The following is a 25,490-nucleotide window of genomic DNA, read 5'->3' as shown; positions in this document are numbered from 1 at the left end:
ATCAACAGGGTGCCCAATTCCTCTGTGGTTCCCCTTCATCCAAGGAGGCAACAATGCTCTCTCACATCAGGAAAGGAAGGAAGATGCCAAAAGTACCTCTCTGGAAGCTGGGTTAGACCCTGTTGTAACAGATCCCTGCTCCATCCATGCTTGCAGAATCAAGGTTTAAAAAAAGGAGTGGTGTTTTGGTGCAAAAGCCGATTAAAATATATGACAAACGACCCAGGCCAGGCAGACTGCACAATTTGGAGGAAGTTCTCACAGAGATGGTAGAAACGGAGGCAACACAGATAAATTTCTATTTTCCCTCATCTGTTTTGCTTTTAATTAGAAGAGATGGAAATTATTCAGAGCTCAGGAGTGAACACCTATCTATATTAAACAGTCTGCCCCGAAGATAAAAGTTTCCTGCCCTGTGGTTATGAGTCATCTGGACTCAGTCTTGATTTATCTAGAGCTAAACTTTGCCATGGAGCAATTGATAGCTGAAAACAACACCCACAGATGTCATGCCCTCAAGGTACAACCAAGCCAACACCAGCTTGCCCAGATGGCAAAGCCTCATCCCACAGGGAGGTGGTGGGAGGAGGTCCCACCTCCTCTCCCTTTATAGTCTCAGTGCAGCTGAACTAAATTTATCTCAACCACAACCAGTTCTTGTTGCTAATTATTTACCTACCTACTGCAAACAATGCAGCAAGGGAATGGATGCTATGCCTGCCCAAAGAGTTCAGTCTTCTGGCTGTGGGGTGTGTTAGCAGCCGTCAGAGAGGTGGTGTGGTCTGCAATGCCATAAATCCACGTACCGGCAAACTCCATGCAAAAGGCTGAGGTTCTGCTAAAGGATGTGTTAGGGCTGGCCAGGCCCACCTCACGAAGGCAATACAATGAGGATTTCTTTTTTTTTAAAGCACATGAGGATTGATGTGCATAAGACTTCATTTTATCCCTCCTTCTGCAATGAACACAAGGAAATCCACTGGGTAGTTTATAACGTTGTGGTTTCTACATATTATGGGTTTTAATGCTCCCAACCTGCAAATCTTGGCCTAGTAAATAGTGCTAATAATTATTGCAATTATATGATTTTAAAGGCATTTTGTTTAAGGGTGTAGCCTCTCTGAGCCTTCAGCAGAGAACCAGTCCACATCAGACGGGGCCGCACTGTCCCACTGGCAGAGTGCAGCCTCTGGGCTGGGTGGAAGGAGCCCTGCTTGCCCTGACCCCAGCGGGGCCCGGACATCCTTCTCTGAGCATCCATGGGGATGGCCCATGCTGGGCACCTGCTGCAACAGACGTGCAAACCCCAGGGGTACTTTGCCCTCCCTGCTACCATGTGCTTCTGTCTTGGAGACAGGGGCTGGAGGCACCCAGACAGGCAGGCAATGACTGTCCTGGCTGGAGATCACAAGATGTGGCCATCCCACACCACCTCCCACCAGTGGGAGCCTGGGTTGTGAAAAGGCTCATGTGCTAGTGATGCTGCTGCTGGCTGCAATGGCCTTCCAGCCAAAACCTGAGGCTACCCAGTCCCCGCCACCCCCCATGCTGGCCATGGAAGAGATTAGCTCATGGGCGCCTGCCCACACTGGCAGCGAGAGGGCAGACTCCAGCCCATGGTGGCAGACATGATCTCAGCGCCACGCTTCCATCCTCGGGGTCGGTGTGGGTGGGTGTCACTTTGGGAAGCTGCTCCCTGCCATCTGCAGCCTGATGCAGCAGAGAAGCCACGGGGCTCTGTGCAAAAGAAAAAGGGAGCCCAAAGGACAGAGAATGAAAGGTGTTAATGCTTTGAAAGCATGAGAAGGCTTGGGGCATAGAGGAGGAGAAGAACTGGGTCCTTGCAGAGCTTGTTGTAGCCTTGTGGTGCTGTGGATATCAGTGGTGCATTCGCACAAGCTGCCAGAGACGCTTTCCTGAACTGCAGTCCAATTCAGTCCATAGGGTTATCCAATGAAGGAAAAGCCAAAGGACAGGAGAAGCCTGAAAGACAGTTATCAGGGAGAGCCAAAACAACCCAGCCAACCTCACCCCAGACTGGGAGCTTGCATCAAGAGATCATCTGGCAAGTTGAACAGGCTGTTCCAAAGAATTCAGAGCGTGAGGCATCATTCCTTGTTTGAGCACACTCAGCCCAACCCCACGACCAAGGCCATGCTCACCCTTGGCACACGCAGGAAATTGCAGGTTGTGGCCACACTTGGACACTAAATACTCCACAGCAGAATCCACGTGAGCTCCTAACACACACAGGAGCTCCTCTTGGCTCATGGGGACACGAACCAGAAGCTCAGTGCCCAGCATGAAGAGATGCTGCTGATGCACTCGCATTTTCCGCTCTTTCTGCCTGACTATAAGCAGTTTTTCAGGACTGGGGAAACAGCGGGTCCAAAGTGGAGCACAAGTAGGGAAGTCCTTCCAAAAGAGTGGGATTTCATAACCTATCAAAAGACACTCAAAATTAGGACAAAACACTGTGCTTAGCATCCCTGCAAGGTGGCAGGACTCACAGGAGCAGCCTGCACACCAGTCACTCATCCTGAGGTGTGTGAATCTCAAGGGTGTTTAAACATTGTGTGGTGACCTGGACACGCAAAGATGGAGAAAAACACTCCTGCTCTGCGGAAACATCCGCATGCCTGGAAAATGCACTTGCTTCTTGAAACCTGGGTTCAGGGAGAGGCACCAAACCAGATCCAGGGCTTTGTTTGTTTCCTACAGATTTGCTTTTTTTTCCCCATTTGGCAAACCCACTGGGTTTTGTTTTGAATGGAGCTGAAACGAGCATGCCTCTTTTGTTTAGCAATAACAACTAACTTATATGGATCCTGCTCCTGCCAGGACATTTTTGTTTGAGCTCCAGAAGCCCAATGCTATTAGCCCAATGCTCAGAGCTCAGTGTGGCGCAAGGCCAGGAGCTGCTGCACACCACCCAGGTTGGTGAAGGGTTCCCTGAGCATCAGGCAGCAGTTTGGCAATGCTGGTATGGCTGCACACTGTCTCTGCCATCTCCATACCTGGCACACCACAGTGCATGTAGGTGCTTCTTGACAAGCTCATGACCCACAGCAGAAGAGAGTGGACCCCATGCCACGCGGCTCACCACATCATGGCATGGCATTGGATTTGAAAGCTGACTCCCAGCAGTGCAGTACATGAATAGGCCGGAGGAGAAGAGCACATCCTGGGCAAGACCTGCAACATCCCACCAGTGTTCAGTGCTCTGCACCTCTGCAGGGGAAGAAGTGGAGGATTGCCCCACGGGAGCGAGAGGGAGTCAACATCGTGCCTCGCCGTCCAGGCTGTTCCCCAAATCCAGAGGCTTTTGCATCCCTTGGGGAACACTTGTGCTGGGAGCGCGGCAGCTGCAGTGTATGGTGAGGACCCCCTGGGACCAGCCCTCGCTTGGCTGCCAGAGAGGCCATGGCAGCGGGGAAGCATGTGGGTTGGACTTATGAAGTCCCACATCACGGGGCTGTTTGGTGAGTCAGTGGTCTCCTCCTGAGACATAGCCATGTCCCCCAGTGCAGCACAGCAGGGAAGAGCCTGGCCGCATGGCTCGCTCCCACCATACCTCCCTCCTAAATCACAGGCTCTGAATCTGGGAGAGATGGAGACTTCAGGACTCCAAGAGAAGTACTGAGCCAACCAAGTAGATCATTTGCTGACAGTCTGCAGAGGCCTCGCACAAAACACCACATTTCTGCAGGCCCAGCAGTATGTTTGGGGAAAGAAGGGAACAAAGACACCCAAGCAAATTCTGCTGCAACATAATAATGCTGCTGCTACCTTTTTTAAAATTAAGCATCCTGATCACTATTTTTAAGGGAGCTTAGAAGGAGCCTGTGGCTCAACTCCCATTAAAATACAACCAAAATCAGACTTTCAGTTCCTTGGTCCCCCATGACAGTCTGCCATCACAGTCAGGACTGCTGTCACATGCATGCCATAGTCACGATGCAGCATCACCCTGGCCATGCCCACACACGTGTGCCTCGTGGGCAGCCTTCCGCCCTGCCTGCACACACACCTCACACAGCTTTGCCAGGACACCAGGGCATTTCCCCTTAGGGACTGTGCTAAGAGGCGGCGTGCAGTGGCTGGCTCTCTAGCCAAGGCAGACGATGCTGACTACCATCAGCCCATAACCACCAGCCCTGAGCTGCTCTGAAGGGGGCACCAGCTGGCACAGCCTAGCTCCAGGCACCTGGAGGTGTTCATTGAGGGAGGGGAAACATAAAATCCCAGACACTTGCACAGGCTCCATCTGCGGACCCAGGTCAGGAAGGACATGTGGGAGGGTAGAAGCAACATCCCCATCAGGCCCTCAGCTCTGTACCCCAGCCCAGGTCCGCTGGCTTCACTGTTTTCCTGAGGATTCACCCCAGCAGAACTCCTGGCCTGCCCTGCTTGGAGGCTCACACCTAGAAAATCTGCTTCCCTGCTTCTGCACTACCAAATTTCTGTGGGGATCAAGCTAAGCGAGTATGTGAATTACAGACTAAAGGGTGTCCCTCCCTGAAGGGGTTCAGCAGCCACTGCTCGGGGTGCAGCATCCCCCTGTCACCAGCACCACTTGCCCCTGGGGCACCTCCCAGTGCCAAAAGCCCCCAGTGCCTCCCCACCGGCACAGGAACTGGGGATGTCAGATCTGCCATCAGGAGCTCTGTTCAGCCCCAGAGTCCTGCCTCCCAGCCAGGGTAAAACCTCCATGCTGCACTCCCCACGATGCCAGCCTTTAATTGCTGCTTGACATTAAGTATCTGAGCAAGGAAGTCTTGGGTAAATGTTCTTGCTATGGGAACACACAGTGCTGAGTCTCTTTAATTACATTGTTTTTGTTTGGCTTTTTTTATTAGTTGTGCTGTGGCTTCCCCTCCCTGACAGGCCAGCGAAGCACACGCTAAATATGGCCGGGTTTAAAGTCCACTGTGAAACCCGAACCGCGGCACCAGACTGGCTGGACTCGGTGCAAGCCAGGGTTATGCTGGACACGCATTCCAGCCACCACGGTCCTGCTCCGGCTCTGTGCCCCCCCCCGTCCTGCTCAAACACCCGCCACTGAAGCAGCTCAGAGCACCACCACGCTCCAAAACACCTACGCATCCTCCTCTTCCTCACCCTACTAAATCCTAATCGGAACATAGCCTAACCCTTTACTCCGCAGGCCCCAAGCTGCCCCATCTCCATCATACCCATCACTTCCACGCTGGTCCCCAACCCACCCCGTCTCCATCATATTCATCACTTTGGCACTGGTCCCCATCCCAAAGAACCCTGCCCCACACCTGCTCAGCCCACCGCCGGGCTGTCCCTCAGGCCCAAGAGCCCTCTTCCCACCGGCCATGCTGCTTTCATCTTCCTCTCTCTCCCTTGTTATTTTAAAGGCATTCCAGAGGATGCTGTCAGGCTTGGATGTGGTTTGGTTGGGTTGTTTGTTTTCGTACTGGAGGTTTTATGATCGCATTGGGAATGAGCTCTAATTGAGCAGCAATTCGAATTGCAGTCCATGGGTATTTGTTTCATTTTTGGAAAGGCTTAAACGGCAGCGCAGCTTAGGCTGGAGAACGCATTTAGTTTTAACTGGAACCTGATGGAGACAGGACTGAGTGGGACCGGCTGCTCCGAGCTGTGACCAAAGCTCATGGGGAAGCCCTGTGCGGCCGCCCCGGCGCCAGATACCCACAGCAGCAACAGGCAGCACCGGGTGAGACCACAGCCCTGTGACCACCTGAAAACGCTGCTGCTGCCAGGCAGGAGGCAGACAGAGCCAGTCCTCTGGTGCCGAGAGCCAAGTACGCAGCCCTGGGGCCTGCAAACTCCTGTGCCGTGCAAACCCCTGTGCCATACAAACCCTTGGCCCCTGCAAATCCCTGCCCTCTGCAGACCCCTGCCCCCTGCAAACCCCTGCGCCCTGCAAACCACTGTCCTCCGCCAATGTCTGCACGACAGGATCTGTGACCTTGTGCTCACCCAGCATCCCAGAGAAGGAGCTCAGCTCTGCTGCCCAGGCTGCTCTGCCCCAGGAGCTGGCTGGGTGCTCCTTGCTCGAGTCGGGAGCTGCCTCCAGACCTGAGCTGCTCGCAGGGACCAGGCAGCAGGAACAGACAGGACCTAAAGGTCAGCACCCAAACTGACCTTCACAGGATCTACGTTGGTGTCAACTTCTGCTGACCGTGCCCTGCGCCAACTGCCAGAACTAGCAGTTCAGCCCCAGCACCCAAAATGTGCCCAATGCTTCTGGCACACGCAACCTGCTGGACTTTTGCAGGTAGGGGCGGGAGGACAGACAGATTTCCAAAGCACAGAGGTACTGGCCAAGCACCTGCTCTGCATTGCAACAGTGTTTCCTCCAGTCCTTCCAGGATCTCACAAGCCCGGATGCTGAAGCAGGTCAACTGTGCTCTGGAAGACATCCCCAACCTGCTGGCAACATCCCAGCTAAATCAGACTTCCGCATATTAAAAGCGGATGAGGAGTGGGGACTTACTGCCCCTCTTTCAGGAAGAAATCCTATCCCAGCTTGGCCTGCCAGGAACAAGCACTGCTGTGTGCCACAGATGCATGCGTGCAAACTCTTCTTGGGTGTATCAAATGCAGAAGCTGAGTCATACGATGCCTGGTCTCAAAGATCACTGAAGGTACAAGGAAGGGGAAAAAAAAAATCTCTGTGGGGTTGCAGGGCCTCAATTTGGACCCAACCAGAGCAGAAGGTGGATGCTCAGTGTGGGGATGCTCAGCTGTGTGTCTGGGGCTCAGCTGCCATGCTGGGAGGAAGGAGAAGGGATATAAGATCACGCTCATCCAAACTTGGTCCCATCCCCTCGCTCAGGCCCTGACACCCTGGTTCTTGGAAGGGAGTGGGGCAGGCTGCTGGAGAAGCTGCTGTGCCAACCTCAGCCTGTGTGGGGACAGCAGCTGTGTCTGAGCACCGTCCCAATGGGAGAAGGGGCCATGAGGTCTGGGATGGCATTGCCCCAGCTCCTCTGAGGGCTGCTGCCATGTACTGCAACATAGTGAAACACCCGGGACCCACTGGGAGCCAGGAAGAAGCGCTACCTTACCTCCCCCCATGATGACTCAAGCATGTGCAGGAGGAATGCTCTGCGTTTCAGCATGGCCTCGCAGCAGGGCAACATCCCACGCTGCCTCCTCCTCACCCTGCTGAGACCCACTGGGGCTCTCCCCTCCTGAGACTGGCTCCTCTGCACCACTGTGCCCCGCTCCTGGGATGGTGGGGTTCCACAGCCCCCACGTACCCAGGCCCCCCACGACAGTTCAAATGTTGACTCAGCTCCTTGCTTTGCTGGAAACAGGGTTCCTAGGAGCTGCAACTCCGCTGCCTGGCCCTGGGGCTGCAGCTCACCCCGGCACAGGGGCACAGCCACAAGCCGTGGGGGATGAGACCTACAGACTCATCACAGCAGTGAGAAGCAATCAATTTGAACCCCGACCTGCGGGGATGACAAGCAAATCTTTTACCCTCCTGCGCCACCTGCTGCCACCAGGAAGAATATGCTAGTGAGATCCGGCTTTCATCAGAAACCACCTCTTCTCCAAACTCATGAAATTGTAGAAAATTGGCCCAAGAAGGACTTCTGGAGGTTATCTGAGCTCACTACCCCATGCCTGTGGCTGGTCTCCAACCCTAGCCAACTACATCCCACCTGTGCTTCGCAGCCCTCCAGGAGACCTACCCAGTGCTTCACCGGGATGTCCCTTCTGGTGGAAACCCCCCTCCAGTCCATCATCCTACCCAAGCCATCCAGCTAGGCAGGGACCAAGCTGCTCAAGCGTGCTGAAGCTGCACAATGGAAACCAGCACCACTGGCTGAAGACTTCCAGAGCTGCACCCAAAGGGTTATAAAAGGCAGGCCACAGACATTGATCTCGGTGGGGAGGAGGAGATGACGGCCAAGACACAATGGAAGAACAGACAAATGCACACACCCGGCTCCAGAGCTGCTGCCCAGCTGGTAAATGTTACTGGAGTCAGAAAATCCCTTTCCTGCTGGAAGGCAACCAGCAGGACCCAGCTGGCAGTGTTGGGCACACTGGCTACTACACACAGGGTGCCCTGGCACCACTACCAAGAACAGCCACTGCCCCATTGGGGATCTCCTTGGACTGCCGGTGGCATGTCCCAGGCTGGCTTCCCGTTCAGCACAGCTTCATGCCTGGCTTTGCTCCGAGCTTGCTCCACAGCCAGCTCCCTGTCTAGCACCCACCAGGGTCTTCTCCTCTGACAGGAGGGACCAGCCACACCATGTAGCTTTGCTTGTGGGGTCATGCCAGCACCACCCAGTGCAATGCCAGAGGAGCTTGTTCACTGCCACCCAACCACAAAAGCACTCATGCATGCCAGAGCCAACCTTCCCTCCATGCATCTCCAGTGGCGTCAGGGTCCAAAGGCTGCAGTCCAAGAGGAGAAGCCAACTCTTTTTTGCCATTTTGCTAGAAAATACCCCACAAGGGCTCAAGCACTCTTGTAACAGCACTAGCTGGGAGACCTCATCACCAGCAGGCTTCCTTCCAGCGGAGGCCTGCCTGCCTTCCCACCTCATGTGTCACTTTATTCTCCCTCTAGCTGCAGAAAGCTTTGAGATACCATCAGGTGGAGAAACTCAAGCTGAAGATAACGGAGCTTATGGCGGAATTGTCAGAGCCCCCAGGACAGCAAGTAGAAAAGACTTCCACCCTAATACAGAAAAGCAGTGTTAAAAATCATATTAATCACCAGGTCAAACCTCCTGGATCAGGACACACTCATCCATCCATGCACTGATGTGACCAGTTCTGCTAAGCACACCTATGGGATGCCAATGCCCTTTCTTGAGGTCTCGCAGGACATGGTAGCACTGGGAAACACTCTCTCCCGATTGAGCCTCAGCTTCTCCTGGTCTAGAGACAAGACATTGCCTAAGGTGACCTGGGCTCTGTTCCTTGCTCTGCCACCGAGGGTGAGAGGCAGGTGATGCCCACAGCCAGTGCCTCAATCTCCACGCACAGGAAATGGAGATAAAGACAATGTTGTCTTTTGTGACGTGATTTGAGACTTGCTAATAAGGAGCACCAAACAACTGCTTGGGCTCCTTACAGTCACCACTCCTGACCTGTACTCACATGGGCAAGGGGGTGCCTCTAGAGATGGGAGTGGGAGGTGCTCGGTACAGCTAGAGAGTGGCGGGTGCAGTGGCCAGTCTCTTTACAGAAGATGGGGACTTCAGCAGCTAGCCTCTGAAGACCTCTTCCAAGCATGTACAGCCATGTTTTCCAGAGGCTTACAATATGACCAAATGTGTGTTGATTTCCACCAGGAATGCACCAACCCTGCCAAATTTCAAGTCTCTTTTCCAAAGCATGGAGGCACCAGAAGTCCTCAAACAAAGAGACGGGAGAAAAAAAAATTGGCAAAGCTACCGTTTTTCCCCAACCTTCTGCTGAAACTTAAATAAAAAAAAATTTAAAAAAAACCCAAAACCGAGAAAGTTCAGCCTGAGGCAGAGTGAGCATGGAAAAATTCAGCCCAAACAGTTAAAGTCTGGCAAAGGTATAAGCAAACAAACTTCCGCTGGAAAGTGTTATACAGACTTAACAACAGGCGTCTGCTGGCTCTGTCTACAATCAATGTGCCGGTGAGAGGTGCTCTCCTCACCCCTCGCCGCTCCACGGCAGCACACAAGGATGGCTTCTCTGCAGCACAGAAGAGCAACGGTGGCAGGGGACAATGGCTGCAGGTGGTTCTGAAGATGGGAGGTGGCAGCACTGGGTGAGAGGAGACCACTCTGACCCCAGCACCTCAGAGATCTCTCAAAGCACTTGGGAGATCCCTGTTCTCACGGCTATACTGAGCAGGAGCTTCGAGCCAGACCTAAACCGCTCGGGCTCCTCCATTACCATGAGTCTGGGAAACATCTGACAGTGCTTCTGGCTTCAACACACAGTAGGTGCTGCTGTCTCCTTCCTTCCCCTTGCCGTCCCCTGAACAGTGGGAGGGGCAGCAGAGATGCCCTTGTGCTCCTGAGACACCCTCCTCATCCCACTGTGCTCCTCACCCTACTTCTCCTGGCTGTGTGCTGCAAGACAGTTTCCTTGGGACCAAGAGGCTCATGGACCTGGAAAGCCCCTCTAAGTGCCCACTGCATCCTGGCACATGCTGGCCTGGGGTGCCACACCTTCTCCCCTGTGTTGACATGGGCTGGGTCAGGCTGCAGTCACACCTTCCGAGTCACTGTGCCAACAAGCCCTCAGCCCAGAGGGTTTCTCTTCCTCTGTTACCCCCGATTTTTCTGGTGACAGACCAAATGGTGTGGTATGAACACAGATACGGAAGCTAGCAAACATGATCTCCGGGTAAAATGTCGGAGCAGGATGAGGCAGGGGGATTTAATCCTTACTTCTGTCACAGACCAGCTGGGTGACCTTGAGCAGGTCACTAAAGCCCTGGTGCTGCAATGGGGTGCCTACCATCCCTGCTAAGACCAGGAGGAGCAGAAGTTCTGGCAGCACTGTCCCAGTGTAGCCCAGGGATAGCTCTATCCATCTGCTGGCATTTCTACCTGGGATGAAGAGCAGCTTCTCAGGCAACAGATACCTCCTCCATGGCACAGCAGGAGGATGAGGTGAGCATGCCAGTGCACAAGGAAGGCAGCCTTGGGTCCCTGCGCAATACTGCATCCTGTTCCTGACCTGCTTGCCTTGTCAGGGAAGAAAACGGCCAAAGAAACTTCATGAGTTCATGTGAAGTTCACCCAAGTAGAGCTCTGCTCCATGAGCAAAACTGCTTTTCTGCTTGCCACGAGCCTTCCAGAGCTCATGACTGGGGCAGGGCAGAGCAGGGCCAGGAGAGCGCTGGGAGGATGGGACGTCTTACCAGCAACAGCCTTCCACTTGCACAGAAAGCAGGCAAGTGCTCCACTGGCTTATCCACCTCTTGGAGCTCACAGCTGAGGTTCCCTCAGAAGACAGCCCCTTGGACAGCCAGCAAGACACCGGGTGTAGAGAGGGAAAGCAGGAGCATTAGCTAAATGTCACACTGGCTTATCTGTGTCCAGAAGCAGCCTCCTTGCTTCCCAGGATTTGGCCCGCTGCTTCACAGGATTTCAGTGCACAGGGAAACCTGACACAGCTCTCCTAACCACAAGCACCCGCCTGGCGTGGGGCATGGCAGGACTTGGCTCCGAGCTTCCCCTGAAGCGCAGCAGCACTGGCAGCCAGCTTGCAGCAGGGAGGACGGAGTGGGAGGTGGGCTGGCTGCCTGTGAGGGGCGTGGGACAGTGACAAGACACCCTGGCAGCACCATGGCAGGTTTTAGACCTCAAATAACCTGCTTGCTCACCAGCAAACCCATGGCTTCACCCAACCTCACTTTCTGAACAAGGACCAGAGGCAAAGCAGTCCCTCCCAGCACCAGAAACCCAGCCACGCTTCACCGGCCTGCCTCCGCCCTCGAGGCTATTCCCTGGCATATGCAGGGACTGACCCACTGATGAGGCTCTCCTTCAAGGCTTGCATCTTCTGATGTAGGCCAGGCTTGCAGAAAGGCTGAAGGCTCCATCACACAGCAGGGGCAAGCACCCTCTGACTCCAGAGCCTGGTGAAAGTGACATTTAAACTCAAAATAATATTTTTTTAGGATTATAGCTGCCCAGATCTCCCCAGACCTAGTAAAAGTAATCTGCCTGCCTCCACTCCTGCCACTGCCTCTGACTGGAATAACTGCCGCCTCTTCCTCCTCTTTGCAATCCTAAACTTACAAAGCCTAACAGTAAGCTCAACCTGCCAGCTCCAAGCTCAAAGCCAGCCTACATCTTGTCCCTGGGACTGGAGGAATGGGTTTGCCAGCAGAAGACCCCCAGTTACCAAGTATCCTAAGGCAACAGCCAGCTTCTTCATCAACAAATCTCAAAGTGCTTGAGAAAAGAGGTCAGTGTTGCTCCGCTCCTTCTAAAAAATGACAAACTGAGGCACAAAGAAGGGCAGTCACTCTGTCACTCAGCGCCTACAGTCGCTCAGGTCCCCTATGCCCCAAGGCCAGCACTTTCTCCCTGGACCCCAGCCCAGGACACTCTCCTCCATGACGGGTGAACTTCAGAAACTTCGACGAGTTGTGCTGGGAACTTCTCCCCTCATCTGGGTCATTTCTGCCCTGGTCACCTTAGCACTTAAATGTGGAGCCTGTGGGTGGAGAGGAGAAACAAGGCTGTGGGAAGGGCCGAGTAACCACGCTGCCAGATCCACCTGCAGTCCCTGCCATCTCAGAGGCTGCAACAACCAAACACTCAGAAACCTGTAGGGTTTGCATGGAGAACATCTACTCAGCAAGCCACAGCATCCCGCTGAAGGTGATGATGGCTCTTCTTGGGGAAGTGGGCCAGAGTCAATCCTGGTAACACCAAGAAGAGATGATTCTTGGAGCTCTGCTCAGCTCAGCAGCTGCTCTGGTGGCCATGCTTAACAAATGCCACCACATAATGTATGTTCATTTTTCAAAGCTCAGAAACAACATCTTTTCACAGCAGACCATCAGCATGGGGGCTGCCCTGACTTCAGGCAGGAGAAATTTGCCTCCAAGCTACTAACTGGTGAGCCCTTATAGGCCCTGTAGGGACACTTGGATGGAAACTAGACTCTGTCAGAACAGATCTGGAGGGGGCTCAAGTGAACATCCACACCATGGCAAGAGTGAAGACCATGTGCAGTTTCTCATTATGACACTGGCAGCTGCTGCCGGATGTCAATTCTACTTTGGACAAAGTAAAGCATGAACCTCCTCCACATTGCCCAACAGCTCTTTGTGGCAGATGATCTTCATCCTTGTCCCACCTTCCCTGATAACAGTGCTACTTGCAACAGAGGCAAAGTGGGACGGGGAGAGGAATGCCCCTGGGGAGTGAGTTACTGCAGGATGCACTGGGGTAGATGAATGAGTATTTCAGTGTTGGGAAGAACAGGAGGAAATCTGGAAGTGAGGAGCAGGGAGGAACATAACTGCTTCTCCCTGACTTCCACCGGGCACAAGGCTCAGCAGATGTGGAGTTCACCTGGGCTCACAAACCTCCTCTGAAAGGCAAGCAAGCCAGCAGAAGAAAGGTGGGTAAGAGGGATGGGTGTGAAGCAAAGCAATGGGGAAGGGTAAGTGTGTAGGTAGCAGGAAAGACTCAAGCAAATGTGAAGAGAGATCCCAACACACCTGAGGAACTGGTCCTCGGTGTCCCAAGTGTCCTGGGCTGACTCCTACCTCCAGTTTGCCCTTCCTGCTGAGTGCTGCCCATCCTGCCAGCATCCAAGCCAGTAGGTCCAATATTGACCTGGCACCGAGAGATGTTCTCCAGGAAGATAAACAGGAGGTTCCTGGAGCTCTGGCAGGCAGAAGTGTCTCAGCCAGTAGGAAACTATCCAAGAGCAGAGAAAACCTGTGCAACAGGTACTACTGCTGTTTAAGGGACAAGGAAGGATTAAAAGCACTTGAATACCTTGAAGTGCTGGCTGTCAGGACTATCTGGATATGTTGATGCTCCTGCACCTCCTGACCCCAGTGTCTCTGGCAGCATCAGCAGCCACACCAGTGATCCCATCTGTTCCCAGGGCAAAGCTGTCCCCAGGGCTGGGAGAAGCACAGCCTGGCAGCCTGGGAGCTGGGGCAGACAGCTTGTCTTGCTGGGGCTGCTCCAGACTCCCAACTCACCTGCACTGGCCTTCCCCAGGTACAAACTGGCTCACAGAGAAGACAGGTTCAAAGCTGGCAGGGGTCTGAAGACCTGGCCAGTAGTAAGAAACCAAGACTATTATAGATGTTCCCAATAAAAGAAATATATTGAGATATTTTTTGTGTGCTGGCTAAGAAGACTGGGAGAGCTAAGACCCTCCAAATCCAGCGCACTGACACTATGGGAATACCAGCTGGTGTGGAGGATCCATGGGGCTATCGGGAAGGGCTTGACTCACACTATGATTCAGACATCCATGAGGTTTCCCCTTCATACCAAGGACTGTGGCATCTCTGCGCTTCCACCTCAGCAAACCATGGGGCTTGGGCTGCCTGCTGTACAAATCTAGGCAACTGACACCTTCCAGGCATGGACACATCCATGGAGAACAACCAGTGGAGATTCCGCAGGATGAAGAGTACCTTCCGCACTCCTCAGCAGGGACCACGGCATCCATCCTGCTTTACAGATCCAAGGCGGGAAATGGCAGAAAGATGATGAGAATAAAACAAAACAAATCAGGCAAATGGGACTTGGCAGTGTTAGGTTTATGGCTGGACTTGATGATCTTAAGGGTCTTTTCCAACCTAAATAATTCTATGATTCTAAATGGGGGCTATTCGAGAGAAATCGAAGTGCGTTGAGGACCTTAGTGGGGCTTAGAGGTACCAGCTACCAGCAGAGGGAAATGGTCAGAACAACACTTCAACACAATATTTTAAATTTGTCTTTTAAATAAATGATATTTGGTTCCTGTGCTCTCAGTGAGGAAGGGATCTGGCTGAGGCCTCTGGTTCCAGAAGGGGAGAACCTGGAAATCAGTCTTCTCTGAACATTTTCCTTCTGCCACTTGCCCAGAGGGCTAAATTTTTTCCTGCTGAAGTGACATGAGAAACAAATGCAGATGGGACTGCTGGACCTGCTGGAGCCAGTGCCTGCTGCACCAGGTCACAACGCTGCACACAGAGAGGATCTGGCCCTTGGTCTTCTCCCAACCTCTCCCGCCTCATCATAATCACAAGCTGAGCTGCCTCTCCCCAGATGAGGGGGAAACCAGCATGATGGAGGCTTGTGGCATCAGGAGCAGAGGCACAAGCCTTGCACAGATACATACAGATTTGGACGGCCCTGAACACTCCCTGTGCTGCCCTCCTTTCCCACTCACACCCACCAGCCAGGGTGCTCCCAGCTCCCTGCCGGCAGCACTGGGTGGCAGAAGTGGAGCTGCATCAACCACGGCTCCTTTGCCACAGCAAAGCCCCTGTCCAGGCTGCAGCAGGAGCATTGGTATCACTGTGAACAGCAGTTACCCTTGAGCCTCTATCTGTCTGCAGATGATTCATAGGTAATGAGCATAAAAGATAATTTTCCGCAAATAAATCATTCCTTTCAAATGCATTCCTAAAGGCAAACCCAATTTTCAGGGAGATATTTTGAGGGCTCGCTCCTCCCCATCCCCATCAGGAAGTGTCTCACAGTCACTGGTGAGTCCTTGTCCCACCATCTTGGGGGGGGGGGGGGGCAAACTCATACTGCCTCCATACACCCAGGAGCACTGACCATAGCCATATGGTCATATGCCATATGCCGGGGATAAAGCCAAGCTCTTGAACCACAGGCCTAGTTCAACACCCAAAGCTCTGTGGCTCCCTAACCAATGTCCCCCTTGCCCACGGAGAGGTGTCCTGGGAGGGTGGGAGGATGGTGGTACTGGGAGCAGGCAGCCAAGGCCCCACTCCTGCCCTTGTAGAGGGGGGTCTCCGCAGACAGGGCCATCCTTGTGTGCTGGGGCTGCAGCTCCTCTCAACAGCATTTATCACCTGTAAAATGACTTCCTAGTGGCCTGCTGATGGCAACGTCAATCTGCCACACCGGGGGGAAGCTCAGGCTTCATGGAGCCCTTGGGCAAGGGGTCCTGCTGCAGGCTGGCTCCCTGGGCAGCCGGGACACCCTGGCAGACCACAGCACAGCGTGGATGTCCAGCTCCCATACAGCTAATTCAATAAGTCACAGATACCATGACTTCATAAGGCAGAGAGGCTCCACAGCTATTAGGGGAATTGGGAGTGGGGGGAGGAGGAGCTGAAATGGAGAAGGGATGGAGACGGGGAGGGTGGAGGGTGGAGAGGGGGAAGCTAAGACAAGCAGCAGAACAAAACATCCCATAAATCACGAGGAGCTGCTGAAATACCAGAACAAATGACCCCATAGCTTGGCCATTGTTCCCGAGCGAGGGCTTAAAGCGCTCCCAGTCGAGACAAAGCGCCTCGCGTTTCATTTCAATGCCGTGCCGGCCCGTCCAGGACCTGCGCTCAGCACAACTGAGCCAGGGGCAGCTGTGTTTCACCCTGGATCAATGGCCAGGACCGGCGGGATGGGGGAGGCGAAGCTCTCAGCAAGGCTGGCTGCCTCACACCACAGCCGGTGCAGATGTGGTGCCCATGTCTCAGCCTGCCCAGAGCATCTCTTAGCTTCCAGATGCCCACACGCCTCCAAGGCTCTGGCACTCCTCCCTTTCCACTGAAAGGCTCAAGGCCTGGATTTCCCTCTTATTTTCCCTCACTCAGGCTAAGAGCTTCCTCGGCTAGGAAGAGAGGTGTCTCCAAGCCTCCTCTTGGATGTGTAGTATAAGTCAGGAGTAAGACAGATCGAGTAGGGCATGCTGGCTGCCCCAGCAAAGAGGCAACTGTCAAGCAAAGAGTCCTGGGGAAAGTCCTGCACCACCACAGACTACTGCAGTGGAAACAGTGCAAGGCTCTCATCGAGGTTTGCAGTAGCAGCTTGGGAACAGACAGATCAGCAGCAGCTCAGCACCTCCCACGGGCTCTGCAGCCCCCTGGGACCATGGCATTGGGTGCCAGAAGGTGAGAAGTCTGCCAATGAGACAGGTCGCCCATGCTGCCTGCCCACGTCAGCCTGATAGCAGCTATGGAAGGGGGCTGAGCACCTCCATGGCTTGGATTTCATGCCCCAGCACAGCAAATTAGGAAGAATTTCCACACCGCATGAGACCAATTTAACCCAAAGGGGAAATACTATTGCATTATAAAATTTTAAATAATTTTCATGAAAACACTTCCATTAAAAACTTTTTGCATTATAACCAAACTTGAAACACAGGGCAGAGTATGGCAGCAGTAGCATGTGCCATCTCTGTCGGCCCAAAGGTGCCAGCGCGGTTCCTGTGCCCAGCGGTTGCAGCTCCTGCCCTCATGGCACTGTGGTCCCATCATAGAAGGATGCCCGCCAGCCGTTACACTCAGCCCCGGCGCTGGGGTGTCACGGGAAAACCACTCCACACCTTCCCATCTGAGCAGGCACAGTCTGCGCTGGGGGCTGCTCTGTGTATCCCCCTCGACAGCAGGGGGGAAGCGAGGAGCTGAGATTCAGCAATGTGCCAGGGGTCAAGCAGCAAAACAAGACGCAGGCAGGACTGAACCTGAGCCGGCTGGCTGCCTCTAACCACCAGACAACATGCTCCTGCCAGCGTTGTCTAACAGCTCGTGGTGGGCAGCCAACGAGCAGAACCGAGATAAGGGGATGGGGGAAGCAAGGAATGTGCTGCATTTTTCCGGCTCCACCATGGGAATAGGCTATTCTGACCACGAATTGCAGGGAGGCTGTCTGACACGAAAAACTTGAGGAGCCCAAATAGAAAAGGCAGCAAGTAGAAGACAACAATCAAGAAAAAAAACCAGAGAGGAAAGTCAGGGGGGACAACATGAGGTTAGTATGGGAAAAGGAGCATGGGGGGGAAACACAAGCAGAGGAACAAATGGAAGAAGAAAAAACAACAAATGGAAGAAGACCAAGAGGTAGGGAAGGAAAATGAAGAGACAAATGGATGCCAGGAGGACAAACCTGACAGGGCTGGAACTCCCGATGAGCACCAGAGCTGGAAGGATGCAAGAGTGGGACAGAGGCTCCCAGGCTGTGCACACGCAATAGCAAACCAGCAAATTGCAGTCCTTTTATTGGATTAAGACACGCTTAAAAGGGAAGATAAACATGGATCATTTCTCAGGTGACATGCACAATAGGAGAGGAGGCTTTCTTTGCCTTGATCCACCCTAAGGGGGGAAAAAAGGGATTGCTGGTGTTTTGGGGTTGCTGTAGGGACAGTGGGAGGTCTCCATGGGAGCTGCCAGCTTTTGACTTCTTCACTCCAACAGCAGAAGGTGGTGAGTTTCAAAAAAGAGTGCTTTTGTCTCGCACGCCTTCATGCTATTTAGGCTTCGGAGCTAGATTAGTATCACAGACCAGCAGAAAGCAGAGCTTTAATAAATTGGACCCCAAATCCTTCCTTGCCTCAATTGCCAGTTTTTGCCTCATTTGGAACTCAAACTGCCTCGGTGCCCTGCGAGCCACAGCATGCACCATCTAGCAAAGAGGAGAAAAAAATCAGCAAAGCTAAATAAAACTGGACAGGAGCAGCCCAAGGTTTCTCCCCAAGCCTGGGAAAGCCCTGTGGTGCTTCTCTCTGAGCACCTCCCAGCAGCAAGACACCGGCTCATGGGAGCAACGGGCTGAGGTGACACAGCACATTCATAGGCCCTAACACTGGGGACTTTGTGGTGCTGGATTTAAAAAAAAATAGCTTAAATAAAGCCTAATAATGAAGTATTTATTTCAGCAAACAACATATGAATGAAAGAAGTGTTTTCTCAATACTTCATTTTTTCCCTGCCTTCTTTCCCTTCTCCCCAGATATTTTTTTAAATAAGTGGAACTAACGAGGCTTCGCTCACTGACGGCCAAGCTCAGGAGCAGGACCGTGCTCTGCTCGTCCAGTGCAGCACATAAACACATGCTGTGTGAATAAAGCCTGCCTTGTGCCCAGGGAGAAACGCGACCCGCAAGCGCATCCCACCCAGCAAACAGGGGAGATGTGCTCCGACGGACGCACAGACCGCGAGGCCTGTGACAGGAGCATCCCTGCACTTTTGGGTAGGCAGCACAGGACATTCAGCACCTTATTTACTGTGGCAGCAAATAACTGCATCTCCTGGCCCCGAGAGCTGCCATTGCCCAGGCACCCTGCCCAACAGGGCTTTGAGGTGTCCCCAGGGACAGGGAGAAAGGCCAAGGGGAGGTGAAGGGATCTATCGTCCCCATCCTACCTGGCAGTGCTCAGCGCAGGGTACACGATGTCAGGCAGACACTGTGACACTGTACAGCTCCTTCTCTTCTACCTCTGCTCCATCCAGCTCTACCTGAGCACCTGAACAACTGGGAATGCTGGAAAACTGGCTCAGCTTCCCCCACGTGGGGATGCTTTCTGCTATGGCAGAGACGCACAGGGTTGGACTGACGGTGTTTTGGTAGGAATTTCAGGCAGAAAACATTAATCCCTCCACGAGACTGACTCCCAGATTTTCAAAGCAATGAGCACTGACGATGCTGTGCTTATAATCTCTACCTCCTCCTCAGCAACAGGTAACATCAGGTCCAGGAGCCCTTCCTTGCCTTTAAGCCTTGGGATTAAGATGGGCAGGATTCTCAGAAGCTGCTGATATGGGAAAACATGGTCTATCGCTTTTCCATCCCCAATCTACCCACACGGGATGAGCACAGAGGCAGGTAAAACAATGCAGTGGTGACCTTCACTTAAGCTTATAAATACATACAGATTTGGTGCATGTAGATATTTGCCCTGGAAGTCAACGTAGGCATCTGTAGATTTGCAGTAGCATGAGCCATGCTTTCTGTCAGCCACAGTGCCCAGCAGCCCAGGACCTCCCGTGTGTGGGGTGAGCAGGGGCAGCAACACCTGCAAGTCCAAAGGTCCTTCCCCTGTGTGCAGCACAACAGTCTGGAGTGACTAACTGAGGATGCTGATCCCACTATGATGATCACGGACCCCTGAAGACATACAGGGGATGCAAAGAAATGATGTTTCACACCAGGGAAAAAGCCAGGTGCCCCCTTTGCAGGACACAGCTGCAGAGGAGGCTGGTGCTTGCATGGGAAAAGCCTCTGAGTGCCTCCCTGAGGGCAACTGTGCACATGTGGATGAGCCACATGCACTGCCTGCATGCGTGAAAACCTGTCTGCAGCGTGCCTGTCCTGCCATGGAGGCAGCTCTCCATGCTTTGTGTGCAGGTGCCCCCAGCTGCGCTTTGGAAATTTGGCTGTGTGCACGTAAAAGCCAATTAAATTCCTTCACTGCAACAACACAGCTAGCACAGCTCCGAGGTTGTCTGCTTAACCACGGCAACAGGGAGAGGAGTAACAAGCATGTCAAGATGGTTGGGGAGCAGGCAGTGCACAGGGTCCTTGCCCTGCTGCTGCCCACTCCCCTTGGGTCACCCCTCTGCTGTGTCCCACTGCTGAGTGCCAAAGAGCCCCAGCACCCAAGTCCCAGCACCACAGCCCACCCGAGCCCAGCCGCCAGCTTGGACATCTGATCCAGCTCAAGATGTCTCCAGCCACGGATAAAACCCACGACCGCAGGGCAGTTATCCTCCCCCTGGCCAGACCTCTGTGCCTACGTCCCTGCAGGAGTGGTGACATCAGGTCTTTCTCTTTCAGGCCTCGTGCTTTCCAGCCTTGATCTCCAACACGATGGCATGTGGCAAACTGAAGGCAAAGGCGATTCTGCCTCACCAAGAGCTCATTTCCAAGCTGGCTTACAAAAACCCCATAAAATAGCATCATCTACCACTGCTGCGGTGTTGCTGTGGTACAAGGTGCTTTGCAAACTAACACAAGACAGATGGTTTCCCCAGGAAAACATTACAGAGAGAGTGAAAATGTACCACAAATATACCTTTTGACACAGCAGGGCTAAAATGGGATCCAGGGGCTTCAAAGGGACATTTAAAGGGAGAAAAGAGATGTACTGACTTCTCTTGCTTCTTTTTTATGAATAAAGAGAAACTCTGATTGTTTTTAATAATTTCTTTGCTTCTTTTCCTATTTGGCATATTACAAATTCACATATTTGTCTATTTGGAAGATTCATAGTAATTGCAGAACAGCTTCCCCAATGACATTGTTACAGCAAAGGAAAGTAAGTTGTGCAACTGGAGAAGAAAGCAATCTGTCACCAAATAGCTTAAATTCTTTGTCTAGCCTCATTTAATACCTAGTTAGCTTTGATGCCTAACTAACCTCACAGATAGAGGAAGCCTTTGAGGAGGACTCCACAACCTCACACTGAAGTGTTAGAACATACAGTAAATGCCAGAAAGATCTCCAAAAAAAGCAGGGGAAACAAAAACCAAACTCAACATTCTTGTAATTTCTAAGCATTTCTTTTTTTCTTTTCTTTTTTTTTTTTTATTTTTACCCTCCTTTATCCATCTAAGGAAGCAGAAAGCAATGCAATTTCCAGTTCTTTTAAATATCCTTAGCAGGTCACCTCTAATGCTGGGAGGGTTCACTGTGATCTGCTTCCAAGGCTGTTGCATCAGAGCTTAGAAACCCAGGATAAATTACTCCCTGCTTGAGCAGGGACTGAAGTTTGAGACCTGTGCTCAGCACGAGGGGCCCCATGGGCACCACAGCAGCAGCATCAGGGAAGGAGGCAGCATCCCTCCAGGGTAGGCAAATGGGGCTCTCCTGGAGGGTGGCTGGTGCTGGGGCAGCCCCATACCCTCACACCACTCACCCCAGACATGATACCACAAGGGAGCCCCTGCGGCTCCCACTGCCCCACGCTGGCTGCAGCGGTCCCACCATGGCTCTCAGCTCTGATTTATCCAATGGAGGCACATCGGGCAGTGAGGGGTCGTGGGATGCATCCTCTGGTGGCTCCTATAAGGAGCACAGGGTGGGAAGGGAAGGAGAGAGGAGAGGAGAAGCTGGCAGTGGGGGCTGCTGGAGGTCGTGCACTCACATGCCCCAGCCCAGCAGACCTGCACGTTTGCATCCCACATGAGCCCTGAAACACCCCCATGGCTCAGGCCCCCAAGGAAGGAGCTGCCCAGGGCTCCCTGCTGCTCCCTGCACTGGGGTGAGGGGGAATGTTTTGGCTTGATACCCTGGGGGAACTTCTGCAGCAGATGGAGGGGTTTGAAGGGGTGTTGTCCCACAGGACATTGCTTGGACAGGGACAGAGAGTGGCAGCAGTGAGGACAGGAGACAGGAGTGGGGCTGGAGAGGCAGGAGCTCCTTTCCTCCAGCCCTGTCCTGCAGCTCTTACCATTCAATGCTCAGAGACCTGGGCCGGAAGGCAGACAGCTCGGCTGAGGCATACTCAGCTTTCCTTCTCTTCTCCTGCTTCTGCTTAACTGACAATCGGTGGGCAAACCTAGAGAGGCTGCTTTCAGACCTGGGGAAGGGGAGAGGAAAGGCGTTAATGTCACTGAAGCACCCTGGCTCCCACCAGCAGGTCCATGGCACAAAGTCAGGTGATGCTTGGAGCTGAAAGGAGAGGGCTCCCGGAAGCTCAGTGGCACTGGAATGGGGTGGCACCAGCCTTGGGGGGAAGAAATGGAGCAGTAGAAGGTTTAGCATTGCTTTGCAAAGCCAGGACCAGCACGGGTCCATGGCATGGTGTTAACAAAACCGAAGCTGTGAGCCTGCCAGGCTGAGTTAGCGCTGAGTCCTGCTTCCTGCTGAAGAAAAATCATCTCCCTAGGTGATATGCTTCTGCACAGATGCCAACCAGTGATGGCCAACGCTGAAGAAACACCAGCTGCTTCTGCTTCTTGCAGTGCCTGCTCAAGAGGGGTCAGGCAGCCAGGGAAGCATGGCAAAGAAAAGCAAAGCAGACCTCTGACACTGCCACACGCTCCTTCAGAGAAGCATCAGAACCCCTGTGGACTCCCAGCTGGGGCCCTCAAACACTGAGACAGCTTTCCTGTTGAGGGCTGACATGGAAATCAGCCTGTGTTGGAGATGTTTCAGAGGAAACACCCGCAAGCAAACGGGTTCAGCCACAGGACCTGCCTGCACCGACAAAGCCCCTTCCTGCTGGGTGGGATGCTCCAGTATTGCTGCCAGTTCCTCGGACCAGGGAAAAGGGCATCCCCAGGCTCTGGGGCCATGCTGCTCACCTTCCCTCCACCCCACCTCTCTCCAGAAGAGAACCACTGTCCCAAGGCACAACCACACCATCCCTAAGTATGTGGCATGCAGAAACGCTGGTGCCCACTCTGCCGAGGGCTGGCACCCCCAGCTTGCAGCCGAACGTGGCACCAATTCATCCCTGCTGCCAATTCACTGGGAGCAGAGGTAGGAGCAAGGGAGGAGCGGCCTGGGAAGCTGGGAAACCCTGACTTGGGCACACAACCAGGCCGGCAGCGCTGGTGCCATCTGCCTGCCCTGCCACGCACACTGGCATGGCCACTGCCTCTCCTCCTCCTTTGGTCCTGTGCCAGAACGACCTACTCCCACCGCTCAGCCAGCCGCAGGCTGGGCAGGGAAGCGGCCAGGAGTGATTTGACAGAGGTCCCAGGGGATAAGGGACAGACCTGGGGGCAGACTTTGAACCTACACGCATCGCTGAAGCCAATCCGTCTCTCCTCTGGAGTTCTGACCAGCTTCAACCAAACAAAATACCTTACACAAAAGAAAGAACTGAAGGTATTTCTCAGAAATGAGAGCTCCCCGCCTTTCCTCACAATAATTAAGCCAACCACGACCAGCTAACAGTTTCTTTCCTGATACATTTTAAACACAGACATCTTCAATTCATTAACTCTGGTTATTGATTTATTTTTTGGCTTATGAATTGCTGTTGCTGGGGACAGGGTGGAGACAGCTTTCTGGAGAAGGCTCTCGTCTCTCCGATCACCACCGGGAAAGAGCTGCTTAGACCTTCCAGGGTCATTCTTTACATTCTTGAGAATAAATACTACTTTGATGTAAAGGATGAGGTTTGCCTTAAAAGAAATCCAACAAGAAACCCAAACCCCAGCTTTCCCCCACTCACAGCCGGAGGAAGAGGCATTGGAAGAGGAGCGATCCAGGCGCCTTGTAAAAGCCCATTGATCAGAGCCCTGCACTGATGCCATCCCCACCACCTCACCTCTCCTTTGATCTGGTGTCAAAGCTCGGCTGTAATGAATAAGATCCCAATTTAGGGAGGTGTGGGCACTGTCCGCTGATGCTCTGCAGCAGCCCCCAGGGCAGTGTAGACCCCAGGGTGAGCAGGGTTTGGGCTGACCCAGGGATGAGGCTGGGTGGTGGGAATGGGTGTTGCTGGCTTCCTATAGCATCTCTTGGCAGCATTTGACTGTTCCCACTGCAGCAGTCCTAACGCTGCCCAGCTTTCCACCTCCCCAAGAGAGGCTCCTGCTACCCTGCAGGGGTGAGGGCTCCACCTCCAGCTGCCAGGACACTGGGGTTGTTGATCTCCTCGTATTTGGGGACTGCCTGAAGAGCACTGTCATGTTTGCTATGCCCACCCCATCCCCACCATGCTCCTTGCACCATTACAACCACCCCTCTCAAACTGGTCCCCAGCAGGGATGGTGGACTGGGAAATCCCAAACCACTTGTATGGATGCAGGAAGGCAGCTGTCCCCCACAACAAACAAGTGCCTCTGCTGTGCAGTTATGTGCCTCTTGCGATCAGCACCACTGGGACAATTACACACCCAGACAGCTACACACCCGGGACAGCTACACATCAACATCTGGTTTACCCGGATGCACTGACCTGTCCCAAGCCACAGGACAGAGCCAACAGCATCTGCCAAAAAGAGCTGACAGGGGAAAAGAGAGTGGTGTGCCAAAAGAGCTCAACATGAAGGAGCGTTATAAGTCCCTGTGGGTAGGGACATCCCAAGCGAGGTGTGCCAGTGGGGCTGGAGAAGCCACCTGGGTGCTTGGGGGCACACGGCCCCACTGTCACTAGCCTTGTGCACGGCATTGCACAAGCCAGAAGGTGACCAAGAATCTTGAGATGTTGGGTGCTTCTTTCACCCTCTAGACCAACCTTCGAGCCTAGCAGTTGCCTAGCCACAGAGCAGTTCACCCACCACCTCCAACGGCTCACAGCCAGGTTAAGGGAGACAGCTGCAACTGCTCTGATGGGCCAGCACCTCCTCCTCGAGAGCTGTCAGCAACTCATCCAGCTTCTCTTAACCTGGTACAAAACTGCCTCCTCTCACTTTTGCTGGACCCAAAAGCTCCAGCAGAAGCATCACTAATTAGAAATCCAGGAGCACATTACAATATCATCTGGCTATTTATACAGTGCTGCTTTACATAAACTGTACTGCAGAAGAGGGAATGAATCATACCTGCTTTGCCATGGCTGTGCACAGGCAAATGCAGCCTGACGCCGGCAGCCTGCTCTGCCCCACCGAGGCCCTGCTTGTGGATCAGCTTCCCTGAGCTCCTCGTACTGGGGCTGCCCTGGTCCCCCGGGGTCTGGATGCTCCTGCAGCCATGCTGGGCATTGTGCCCAGGGTCTGTGTTTTGTGGGTGGCAGCAGTGGTAAGCCTCTAACACAGGGAGGGGGATGCTGCTGGGACAACACTTTTACTTCCCAAGTGCCTTCTGAATACTAATAGATGCCTCTGTCCCTTGAGAAAGATCAGTGTTAGGGATCCAAAGGTAGGGGCAGGGAAACAGAGGCATGGAGAGGCCATGCGAGTAAGGCAGGTTCTCTATGGCTGTTGGCATGTGCCTTCTTGTGCACTTCACTCATGGGCAAGATATTTGTGCCTTCTCCCATCAGTACCAGCACGCTCAGCACCACAGGTGCTGGTTCAGGGAACAGGCAGCCAGAGAGCCACTGCTGCCTTGACCCAGCTTCATCCCAGCCATGGGACGGGGACAAGGCCAGCACCGCTCCCCCAGCCCTGCCTGCTGCCCGAGAATGCT

At 53.4% G+C, this 25,490-nt stretch overlaps 1 protein-coding gene across 1 annotated transcript in view; it reads right to left on the bottom strand.

Moving 5' to 3' along the window:
* The window catches only part of LOC135315263 (ankyrin repeat and fibronectin type-III domain-containing protein 1-like), a 236,040-nt gene that overhangs the window by 21,380 nt on the left and 189,170 nt on the right, over positions 1 to 25,490 (bottom strand). The window contains exon 5 of the mRNA XM_064462236.1: positions 21,856 to 21,984. Coding sequence (XP_064318306.1) covers positions 21,856 to 21,984 — 129 coding nt within the window. The remainder of the gene's footprint in view (positions 1 to 21,855; positions 21,985 to 25,490) is intronic.

Source organism: Phalacrocorax carbo, chromosome 10, assembly GCF_963921805.1.
Source record: "Phalacrocorax carbo chromosome 10, bPhaCar2.1, whole genome shotgun sequence".
In the NCBI taxonomy this organism is placed as follows: Eukaryota; Metazoa; Chordata; class Aves; order Suliformes; family Phalacrocoracidae; genus Phalacrocorax; species Phalacrocorax carbo.
This window is presented reverse-complemented; position numbering and strand designations above follow the sequence as displayed.